The sequence below is a fragment of the Clavelina lepadiformis genome, chromosome 1 (genome assembly GCF_947623445.1).
Source record: "Clavelina lepadiformis chromosome 1, kaClaLepa1.1, whole genome shotgun sequence".
Lineage (NCBI taxonomy): Eukaryota > Metazoa > Chordata > Ascidiacea > Aplousobranchia > Clavelinidae > Clavelina > Clavelina lepadiformis.
This window is the reverse complement of record NC_135240.1, coordinates 13327104-13339634: the sequence shown is the minus strand read 5'-3', so window position 1 is coordinate 13339634 and position 12531 is coordinate 13327104. Positions and strand designations below refer to the sequence as shown.

General features: G+C 37.1%; 1 protein-coding gene across 2 annotated transcripts; it reads right to left on the bottom strand.

The window, feature by feature from the left end:
• Positions 1 to 1543: 1543 nt before the first annotated feature.
• On the bottom strand, positions 1544 to 12531 carry LOC143452126 (frizzled-2-like). Of its 2 annotated transcripts, none has more exons than XM_076952994.1 (13): positions 11784 to 12531; positions 11128 to 11282; positions 9235 to 9396; positions 8948 to 9059; positions 8718 to 8820; positions 7657 to 7839; positions 6788 to 6889; positions 5620 to 5738; positions 5266 to 5401; positions 4886 to 5018; positions 4478 to 4554; positions 4217 to 4336; positions 1544 to 3162 (listed from the first exon to the last, which is right to left on the bottom strand). In XM_076952994.1, the coding sequence occupies exons 1-13, from the start codon at positions 12456 to 12458 to the stop codon at positions 2288 to 2290; spliced, it is 2952 nt and encodes a 983-aa protein (XP_076809109.1). In that variant the 5' UTR covers positions 12459 to 12531; the 3' UTR covers positions 1544 to 2287. The 2 variants fall into 2 exon arrangements, with proteins under 2 accessions (XP_076809109.1, XP_076809102.1); XM_076952987.1 differs by having other exon boundaries at positions 1548 to 3162; positions 4211 to 4336; positions 11784 to 12530.

Here is a 12531-nt window from a genome sequence, read left to right as displayed (position 1 = left end):
TTCACAAATTCAACGATACCAGGTATCTTTATATCGGTCAAGTGTGAGCGGAGGTGTGCGCCGTAAATCGGGGTCAAGTCGATTGTGTGCTTGTGTACTAGGAATACACCCTATACGTTTTAAATGGCGTCGAGACCCAATCACAAACATCTCAAGTACCCTTACCCGGGTCAGGTACTACATCTTTCCTCCTAATTATCGCAGACTGTTTAAAACTTGCCACAATTATAAAGAATGGGCAGTACCCGGGTTTAAGGCGCACAGCTCCGTTTACATTTGACCGATGGGAGCAAACTTGGTATTGAAGAATTTTCGAAGAATTTTTTGGTAGTCATCAAAAATCTTCTTTTCGTCTTGTTTTATGTTAAAGGCAAGTTGAAATAGGAATTAGGTTATTTATTGTGTTCTTCATTAATCTGACTTATTTTCTAACAAATATTTTTTCAAACTTAATTGCTTATCGTAACTTCATCGACATAGTGTGTGACCCACTTTTGCACCAGACACGAAAGCGATATTTTTTGTGGGCTTCGTGCGGTATGATACTGTATCAACAGTTTAGCGGTGTCAATGCCATTACTTTTCATGATCGATTTTTGGTCGTAGCAATAGTTATAAAAGGACGGTTTTTATGTGACATTGCAATCTGCTATTGTCCTATTTCAGAAAACAGCAATCTGGGCCAGGAGCCGAGTGCAGATATCGCACGTATTTCAATTGCGTCTACACAGTGAATGCATACTGATTAAAAGATTGTTATCGATATTTCGTGTGCATAAAATATACCAAAAAGTAGGTTGCCTTGTAATGTAATACCAAACATTCGTAACAGCAGCTACGTTTCGTATAATTACTGTCAATTACGTACAACACTATTTGAAAGTGAAGAATATTAAATTGTTGAACATTGGTATCTATACAATTTTAGATGGCTTTTAATACTCCTGTCGTATATTAATCATTAGTGGCAAGTGTAACCAAACAAAACTCTTCAGCATGAGATTCCATCAAACTTCCTATAACATTTACAATAAATAATGATAAGCAATTACAGTTGCAGTTATACACACGTTTTACAATGTAAATTTGATGCTTGCAACATGCGAATGAGATTGGTGTCGGAAATTGCACCGGAGTAAAAATATTTTTTAATCGCTAAAATGAACGAAAGCGTCAAAATGAGCACGTTCTTTTCTTTATGGAAGAACGTAAGCACGACTGACGATCTTATGTACTACGAAATTATCCTATTTGATTCAAACGCCAACCAACAAGCATGTCAATTTTACATTTTGACTACCGGTATGCATAATCGCTGCCATTTTTGTCATAAATGGGGCAAAGTTGCATTCTATCTTTGGTAATAGCCTAACTGTTTAACTTTAACCACTAACTTACAATATTTTTAAAGAATTCTTTGTTTAGAGTAGGCTATAAGCTTAAACTTTCTGATAACTATTTTTTGATTGAAATGTATGATGTAGAACTTGCCCTCACATTTAGTTGGTTGGTTAGTTCAGCTTTAGACTACTTTGTAAAAGGTTTAGGCTACTACGTTAAAAGTAGTATTGATGGAAGTTGAAAGTTAGACTACACAAATTGGCTAACTTGCGCATTTATAGTAACGAGGTTTCGGTATCACAGCAGCAGATTACCAAATTAAAATTTTCTTAAGCAAGGAAATAGAATCGGGACTGAAACAATGCGTAAGTATATATCTGTAAGCTAGGCCATCCTCATTTCAAATAAGCCTAATGAGCGTTGGCAATTTTTGCAAATTGAAATTAAAAAAAAAACAACAATTTCATGAGAAAATCTGACGAGCGCCCCTTTCCCTAAAACAAATTTCTGCATCTACCTGTGCAGTTCATCTATAGCTATCAAATCATAGTTTCCAAGAAGGACATGTTTTTCTTTTACCGGTACAGTACCACAAATGAAATAGAAGATCAAACACAAAGGCACAGTGCTTAAGAGAAACGATTTAAAAAAGATCTCACTTAGTCCGCGTACAAGCAAAACTGAACTTTTTTGGTGCAACATAGAAAATTTTCGCACTTTTGTGCGTCTCACTCAAAAAATCTCACTTTCCAGATTGATATTAATAGCCTAAAATTTGTGCTATACAATGTTTTACGGTGCCACAACTGTGAACTATGCTTGATTGAAAAGTAGTGAATCGTTAGACGTACGTTACATTGGATTAAACATCGAACAAACGTTGTTATTAACAAATCTTTCTTGTAAAACCTATCCTAGTATGTACACACGGTCATGGCGATCATAGTTAAATAGAGAGTGTTCGTTCTGCAGACTCTGTTTTCATTGAATCGACTCGAGGTGGTGGCACCGGCGGGGAAGTAAACGGTATCCTCGGTTTCGGTGTACAGTTACTGGTATTTTCACCAATACTTATGGTACGTTTAGTAGGGATAGGTAAGTTAACATAACGGGGACTTTCGCTCCTGTTCGTTAGTTGGGTGCCAACAACCGAAGTAGGGTTAGAATGGTTAATAGCAGCACTACTAGTGGTAATACCAGGCTGACATCCTTGAATTCGCTTCAAGTTTTTAGTAGCAATGTTATCATCATCAACTGCGTACGCTTTCTTTTCAGCAGCTATACTCGCTAAAGGCTTAAAAGCACTTGTATATTTTTCCGGCCTTTTACAGTCTCCTGTTTCTTTTTTGGTTCCAAATTTATCGTTCGAAGTAGAACCTTGCTGCTCCGATTCTTTAGTAATTTTATGTGGCTTTCCTATTTGTTCAACTGTTTTATTCGATGCTTGATTGCTTGTCTTCGTTCGATCTGCAGTACTTGTACGTATTCCATCGTTATATGGTTCTTGTGTAGGTTGAAGTATCTTTGATGTACCTGGTATGTTTGGATCAGAATCATTTTGTTTCGTGAGGTTTTTCTTGCAAGAGGATTCAACCCCGTTGGATTTTACAAAGTATCCATCTTTTTTGCTGCTCCTTTCAGCTTTTCTGCCGGAACGTAGGCCGCGATGCTGATTGGACATATTTTTTCGTCCGATCACTCTTGTATCACGGTTCATGTGGGATTCCTCAGCGAGAATTCGGGACCATTCAGTATCAGTATACGACGTCAAACTGTCTGTACTTTCAGAGTACGAAATATCTTCCCAGGCTCGTGACCGACCTATAAATTATAATCATACGTATAAATCTCATTGAAAAACGGAAAGAAAATAAACCCACGGATTAGACAAGAGTTGAAAGTTTCAACTTCCGTGTTGACGAAAATTAAAACCCAAACCAAGTATCCAAAAATTACTTTCGGATTTTTATGGATATATATTTTAAAAAGAGCCTAGTTGTTGTCTGGTTGCGGCTTTTTGGTATTATTTACAGAAATTTAAAACCCTGTGGCTAATGTGAAAACCTATCTCGTCCTGTTTCTATTGTCACGTAGCCTATTGTGGGAATAAAGTCGCGATGATATTATTAGGTCGTTTATCATCACTAATTTTTAACAAAACTTAAGTAACAAATTGAAATGAACCACTACAATAGTTATCCTGCAGCTTCATGCTTAGGGTGACCAGCGGTCAAAGAAAAGTATCAAATACTATATGACGTATATTGGCATAAAATATCATATATTCTAAAGACACTTAATTAAAGCGGCCGAGTCAACTTGAACAAGAAGTGATGCAACGAGGTAGCAAATTACATAATTCCCAGACAATCTGCTTTTTTGAAAAAGTATAAATTTAAAGCGAAAATGCGTTCTACAGCTGCCCCCCTTTAACTTTCAACTCCGGTCTCCCCTATCACCAATCAAGTAACCGAAATATTTTAAAGGAAAAAAATCCCAGCTTATAGCTCACCCGCACTTGTTTTATGATAAACAGGTTTGCCTATGGACATAAAATACCCCTAATTTGTCTCGAGGGGTGGAATGGGACAGTGTAAATGGGCTCATTAGCAATCTATATAAATATACAGATTCCTAAGTGGGCTGTGGCATACTGATGCATAGGCCTTATAACAAAAGATGATGTTAAAAATATTTCCTTGTGATTTTATGTTTTGTTTTTCTGTTCCACATATAGCAAAATCTAGAATAGGGCCGAAAAGCGTTTTGTTAGCAAAAAATAGGGTAAAAAGTATTTTTAAATATAATTTTAGATATCATAAGAACAGCCTATGGCGATAATGATATACCACTATATGCTATGACATACCCGCACCTTTTGAAACATATTGGGCTGCTACTGATGCTGAGGAACCTCTTAGATCAGCATCACCAAATTTTCCAATATATGTCTCTTCGGTGTTGTCAAGTTTCCCCGCTAATTTTGCCTGAAGGTCTGAAAAATGCGTATTTAATTATACGATGTCGCTAATTACACGATTTAAGATATTGGATTTTGAGGTCACGACAAACACGATAAATTAAATAATAAGCACGTAATATGCTTTATATACTCATAATGATACAAATTATTAACCTTTAGCATGTGGTCCATTTGAGTCATTCAAAAGTCGGTCCACTGTTGTGTTTATTACAGATTCTTTTCTTGGGTGTCTATAAACAAGTGATATGTTTAGTGATTGTGATTTACAGGCTGACTGGTGTTCAGCATGCAACCAAACAACACTATAGGCTACTCAAGTAATTGCTTATGGACCGATGATCAATTATACAAATGCAGTTATAGAAATGCATCAGTATAAATCCACCGACTATACACAGGATATCCATTAAAGTGCGTTTTTTTCGATTGATGTGTGCTACAATTTTAGCTCTATATTTAGTGAAGGAAGCACTACTCCAGCTATCATTGCGCAAAAACAAAAAGACAAGGCGGCGTTTAAATGTATCGTAATCGTTACATTGCAATTCCTTTAAATCTTACATGAGATCAGAACAAAAGTTTTTCCACGAATCGAGAGTTTTTCTACTTCCAACCCAGAAGAGCGGAGGCAGAGCGACGACCAGAAATAAAATATATTTCATGCAGAATAGGAAAGGTCCTGGCTCTGGTACAACTTTAGATACAAAAGTTCACTTCTATAAACACTGCAATATTTGTCATTTTAAGCACAGACGAAATTTTATCACTTTCTCCAATTCTAAAAGTCATTACATTTGTATAGAGTAGACTATAGACTATAGAGCATTAATTTTTCAAAACTGCCCAAGTTAAAACGAATTACCTGTAACAGTATTTCAACAGTAAAGCGTATGTATAATTGTATATTATCGCGTATATTATTATGTAGTTTTGCAACCAACCTTCAGCTGACACAGTGATTTCGTGCTTCTTTGACGGGCAGGGGACACCGTTTTCCTCACATGAGCGGACGTACCAAGCTGCTTCCCAATACTGCCTGTTGCCTTCCTCTACCGCATATATTATTATCAATGCAATCTGGAAATATGAGTTTGATTTATTATTGTTCAAAGGTTTTACCTGGCGTTAAGACATCACCGCAATGATGGCACTGTGGTAACGCGAGGTTTAAGGATTTATGCGCGTTTGTATGTCAAAATGTGTGGTGACAGGCATGGACCCGCGTACGTGATTGCGTTTGATAAGATTACATTGTGTTCATATACAAACCAAATTCGTTTCAGCTGCATACATACCTGAGGCAGAATATAAAGCACGCTGAACACGCCGATCCGTATCATGAACTTGGCCAATTTTTCTTTGTTTTCTTGATCATCTTGAAGACTTTTACGGACGCGATTAAGGCAAAAAAATCCTGTAACATTTCACCAATATATATTTTAGTTATAAGTTAGTTACCCATACATCTGACACAATTACAAGTAATGTTCGTTAAAACGTTGCCCTCTTGAGCGGTCATAATATAGCATATTAAATAACGTGTTAGCCTATTGGAAAGTCGGTTAGTAAGAAATATCCACTTTTAAGCAAAACTATCTCAATGCAATTGTGATCATTTTACGCTCAGTTTTATATAATGCACAGAACCCATAGATGTGATACAACCAACAGCCTTTGCCTAATCGCCCAAATGGATGTTCATAGTGAGCTAACGCTATAAAAGTTCCATTTTACCAAAAAGAATAGAGTGTCCTATAGGCTGCGTGTTTGTCGTAAATAAATGTCAAAGTGAAATTACGAGCAAGACTGCTATTTACACAAAGAGCAAACGAGGTTTATAAGGCAATAAACCTTAAATAACACACCACTGTGTGACCATATATTTGAATAGTTTGTATGCAACAAATCGGCCACAAATTGTTTAAACTACTATATATAGCATTTTACACGAGTGATGAAAAAAACACATGTTACGAAGTTCGACAAGGTAATCATATTTTGCAATAATAATAATTAGAAAAGTTGCTCTACTGTAGGAAGTGGCCATCACCCCAAAAAACTCTACACCTCCCACTGAAGTGGTAGTTTTCCAAGATCATGGCGAAAAAGAAGAAAAATAAAGTATTCAAGAAAAAAATCACAGTAATAATAATATAAATCAGATTTTACATCTTAAAGCCGCACAATCCACTATATTCACGCCGCACTCCACAATATTCCTAATGTAATAATACGCGCAGTGCGCTTTCCTCGAATAAGGCAACAGCAAAGTTCATATTGTATCAATAAAAGTTCATATATTTCCCTGTGTTTCCTCAAACTAACATGCTTTGTAGAGATATAAGCGTGCATGATTGTCGTAAGGTAAATGTTAGCCGGGTTAATCTATTTCAGCTTGGCGTAAGTGTTGACGCTTTTTGAAACACGACCTGCAGTGCCATGTCGTAGTTCGTGGAAACATACCTGTAAAAAGTACAATGATCCCGATGATAAGGTATGTACACATGGGCAGCAGAAGGAGGTATCGCAAACCGTCTACATCGTACAGTCCAACAAAGCATACACCTGCAAAAAAGTCCAACTCAAGTAGCATAAGAATAAAAGAGTTTAGTTTCAAAAACGGCGTATTATGATGTCTATAGCATAGTGTCCTTGCATTTTATTTCGCACGATATGCTTTTTAGGATGACAGTAACAACAACCCAGAAAGTTAACGAGCCGTTTTTCAGAGGTCTTGTCCATTTTTCCAGCATTTTAATTATAGAATAATATCTTGAGATACTGTATATGAAGTGATTCCGTATTACTAAATCAAGCAAAAATGTGTTCAACAGACCACTAATATTTCAAACACTTCCGCTCTTGACTTAATAACATGTTTGTCGCACTAAGTACTGCAAATTCACGGTCAAGCCAAATTGCACAAGTACGATATTAAATAACAAGATTTTTCAGCTCCAATATAGTGTTCATTGTTGACTGTTGTTATTGCAAGACTTATATTGGAGCTGGAAAATCTTGTTATTTAATATCATACTTGTGCAATTTGCCTTGACCGGGAATTTGCAGTACTTAGTGCGACAAACATGTTAATAAGTCAAGAGCGGTAGACAAACCGCAAGCGCTAAACTTTGAATTATTCAAGAAGTCAACCGTACTGAAAAGCTCATAACATAAAGCAAGTAAAGCTGCCAGTGACCATGGTGACAGCTGCGACCCCTTAGTGTAACTAAGCCATACAATCTTAAAGGCTTTTGAACACGGCACATTCAGTTAAGCAGTAACCAGAAAAAGCAGCAGAATCGATCAAGTACATAATCAAAATAACTTACCAACGATGTTATCGCCCTCCACTTTATTTGAGATAAAGACGACAACAGTCTGAAATGCCGGTATCCCCCATGCAAGAGTATGGTAGAAGAAATGGTAGCTTTCTACGGCTTCGTTACTCCACTTGAAACCAGCGGCTAACAACCAAGTAAAAGTAAGTATCAGCCACCATATCGTCCCGCTCACTGAAATATAGACAAAAATTTCTTACACTGCGCAAAAAAACGATGTTTTGAGCATCATACAAAAGACAGAAATATCTTTGCGGACACAGCTTAAAGTGCTTGATAAACATTAAATTCAATATTTAGTAAAGGGGGTATTTTTAACTGTAACTTAAAATGATTTTTGCGTTTTCAAGGGCAACAAGCAAGTTTTTATTAAGTTACATGACATCTTTACTGTGATGCGATAAAATTGACGTTGCCAGTAACGCCAGAATGTTATTTCCACAGTAAGCAATTAATATACATCCTACAAGTTCAAACGTTCAAAAACGATTTGATCATTTCTAAAAGAATCTTGTCCTTCTGCGCTGCAACGCCAAATCCATACGTATCGGCTAAAATCAACGCATTGTTTGACAGCAAAATACTTTATTTTAAGCGAGGATTCGAAGTGTATGGTACTTCAAAGCAGTCACGTTTGCGGTCACAATTTCAAGCAAAAGGGGTGAACTACACGTTTGAGAGAAAGTATTAGGTTCCTACCGGTAATTAATCCGTGACTAATGCGGTATAAAACCTTGTTTAACCGCATTCAAACAATTCACGCAACTGAGCGGTGACCTTCGAAAACAAACCATCAATTATAACACCTTTGAAGCAGTTATAGAAAATCAGTTGGGACTAAAACTTCCAGACGAAACGTCTGGAAGTTAACTGGCGATTTCCGTGTCGTAATCAATAATGACATTGATGTTATAGTGAATGAATTGATTTCGGAACGGTCTTGAAATGCGTAAGTTTATTTTATTTATACCAGATTTTAATTGACGGTAAATTGAAAAAATTAAACACTCAAATAATGTCACCACCATACCAGAAACACGCTGTATACTTACCAGTGAAGTAATATAATATCATGAAAATGACGGAACAGAGTTGGTGATGCGAACCTTCCACCACCGCAAATCCTTGAACAACTTCGTTTTCTTCATTTATTATCTAAAAATAGCCAAGTTTAGTATCATTTTTCGTTGTGATAGTACACCTGTAATTTAAAATGACATGGATATGCCACTACTTGTTCAAGATCAAACGGTCCTCTTATGAATTAAGACAATCGGGCTACCTCTTCATTGCAAGCGACTTGTTCAGCCAGGATAAAACCAACTAAGAAAACGATCGAAATGACCAGGTAACAAAATGCATAAAACACTATCGGCCGTTCCGGGTACCCGAACCTGTAAAGTGAAAGGAATTTTAAAATGAAATTAATAATTTTGTTGTCGACATGGATGTGTAAGTGTCAATGTGCCATAGTCCATTAACCATCGCACGGTTTTCTGATTATCACACAAGGCGCATAAATTCAAACTTGCTTGGTTACAGAGGCCCACTGGACCACGTTAGACTTACCGTTTGGTGTTAATAGAAAAGGTAAGCAGAGTAAAGGAAGTCACGACCACGCATATCACAGCAAGTACGAGCACGACATAACGCACTATCCATAGTTCTTCGTTTTCCAAATACATGTTTGGACAAGGGGCCGTGCAGTTGGGTAAACCCATGAATGTATACCTGCATAGAATGTAGACATGTGAAAGTTTCAAATGCCTTTATCGGAAACAATAGTGGAGTCTTTGCCTAATGTTTACATTGCTTCGAAAGGGCGTACAGCGACGGCTTATTTAGGCACGGTTTCATCGTACTTTAGTGCAACCAGGTACCCATATTATTTTCATCCACGAAATTACATCATTTGTAACATAAAAATCGGAACAAAATCAATCACAGATACTGCAATGAGGCCGTCACCGAATGGATATGACCAGCAGTATGTTGAGTAACCAATAGCAGAAATATGTGAATTCATTCCAGTGATAAAATTATTCTAGTATCGTTGATACTACGCGTCACTGTGAAATCTTTGGTTAATCAGAGTGTGCTAGTGACAAGCTCTGCCGCCAAACCCCGTCGTGGGTGGTACAATCCTTGGCATAATGATTAACAATAGAATATAATGAATTCTAGCAGGGTGATAACGCTGTTTTAATACTAAAAAAAATCAGCAAATACTGTATGTCACCATATACATTCTATGGAGTATAGAAGTAGTTTGTCTATTGCCCACTAATTTAGTATTATCAAGCAGGCCTAGCACATGAGCAGCATGCTACCATTTTAGCTGTACGTACATGTACTGGTTTTTGTGTTACTCAGCTATCGCTCTACTACCCAAATATTGTACACATAGTTTAGTTACTCAGAACTAAAATACGTTTGACTTGATGCTGAAGCGACAAAATTCGAACTAGAACGTGTCCAAAAACCGCGAATATTTGCTTTTGTTTTACGGTAAACACCTAAACACTTGGTAGATTACTGAAGCTGACATAAAACGGCCGCGTCGATAGAAATTTTACAATTTAATCAGCTTTAACCGTTGTGACGTAAAAAGAACATAAAATCGTTTTGAGGTATGTCCACATAGATTCATAGAAGGACGTAGCCGGAAAAGGCCTTACTACAATCACCTATCGAAATGGAGCACTCAAAGATGTTATGTCAAGTGATGTACATGTAATGGTGACGTGTTCGAGGACGATTAATTGTACACACCGTTTAAATGCTTTCTTTTCGTCAGATGGAAGATAATCACCATGAATTGATTATATCTATCCACATCCATTGTTAAACGCCACTGGTTCTCAATAACAATACTTTCTAAAATAGGAAAAGATAACAAAGCCCGCACACACTTGTATAAACAAACATAAACCACTTGAATATGGGATGTGTAGTCTGTGGTAGATTTTTTATATTTATGCTTGTTGTGCAAGTGTGAAATATATATTGTCAAAGCCATTTCATCGTTCCCCAAGTTATACTAAAATTGTCTGCTATTCCTTGCTTTCAACACAGGAAGGCGTTTACTTCATAAGCCACTAGATTCATTCGAAAAAGTTCATTTATCTGTTCAACATTTCAACACCTATAATAAGGCATTAATTAAATTGCTGGGGACAGACTGGGATCTGTGCGGCTAAAAAGTACATATGTTTCTTGGTTTGAATTTACACCCTTGGGAGTATTGTCGTGATAAAACACGTTACTTGTTGATAAATTTAAGACAGTTAAAATGTCCATTGCCCCTATTTACAACCCTAACAAAGAGCGATCGGCTGCCATGGTAAATATTTTCTTATTGTCTTTCGACAACTGACAAAATTCTTGGCCTATGACTTACAGAAGCAACTGATAAAAATTGAGAGTGTTACTTCGTACAAACGTACTGTACTTCATACATACCCATTGTGTCCAGGGGGAGCCTTCATATTCGAAGGGCACCAAACTCCGAATTCAGGGTATGGTTCGGTTTTATTGGGCAATGTACTTTCGTCTTCTTTCTGTAATCGCACCAAAACCGGAAATATGACGTCATCGTCAGACGGTGGAATACACACCTTGTTAGAAAAAACGAATTATATTAAAGTTGCAGATGAATATTGACGCTATTTCGAAGTTCTTCACAAAAAACAAAGTTAGTGAAACAATGTTGCACAAGTCATCTTAAAACAATAAGTTATATTTCATGTTTATACAAAGGCTAAAGTAGTCAAAAGTGAAGCGTGCTTTATTTGTAAGCATAGCCTGCATAGACACTGTTATTTGTTACGTCGCACTAAACTATTGTTTTGTAGTGGGAGTGTGTATAAACTATAAACAGTTAAACACACAGATTAATAGCTGTGTATATAACTTAGGACTTCTCAACTGGCGTACAGCAACGTAATAATGTAATTACACAAAGTAATGAGATTTCAAACGTGCTAAAATTGCGACGTAACGTCGACCTCATATCTAACGTCATGAGAGAGAAATTCATTTGTGTAAATACAATGACTCATACTTTCATACAAAAAAACCTACAAAGTGAATGGATATTTGTTATTGAGTTAACTTACTTTTCCATCATCGAGCAGCGCCTCAGCCCACATAGCCGATGTTTGTCGACTGATAAAGTACATGTTATTCGCTTCTTCATAATATCCTTCACTCCCAGCTGCACTTCGACTGCGGGATTGTGAATAAGATGAAGGAAAGTAATCACAGCTGAGCCGTTCAGGCCATTCTATTCCAAACATATCCGCAGTCATCTGACACTCGCGCTTCACTCGCTCACATAATTCAAAACACGGGGGTACAACGCCCCTTGGGGTGCATACGGGTGAATATACAGAGCAAAGGAATAAGGTGATGTATTTCGAGCATGATGTGGATATCAGTGGGTATAGGGCGCTGAGCGACGCCTCCACCTCTTGCAGTGATCTGTCTCCAGAAAACGTGGGATAAGTGGTGATGTTATAATGCCATTTTATGACATCATTTGCAAATTTTTCTTCACTCCTTTCTTTGTTTATTGTTCTCCGTCGTTTTGACGGTAAAATACCATAGCTATTGTCAATTAGATCTTTTTTGGTCACATCAAGAGATGTTATTCCACCAGTTTGGTAACAAAGTGATAGTGTAACAGGCGCGCATGTTGGCTTCGCGCCACCAGCATGTACTGCTGATTTGTGCACAAACAAAGCATGGCAGCAAATTGTTAAAACTAGTAACTCAACCTGATAATTCATCATTCCATGCCCAGGTGCTTTTCTCTAAAAACCTACGCTTAATTCAAGGCATTTGGCTGAAAGTAAAAAAAGAATA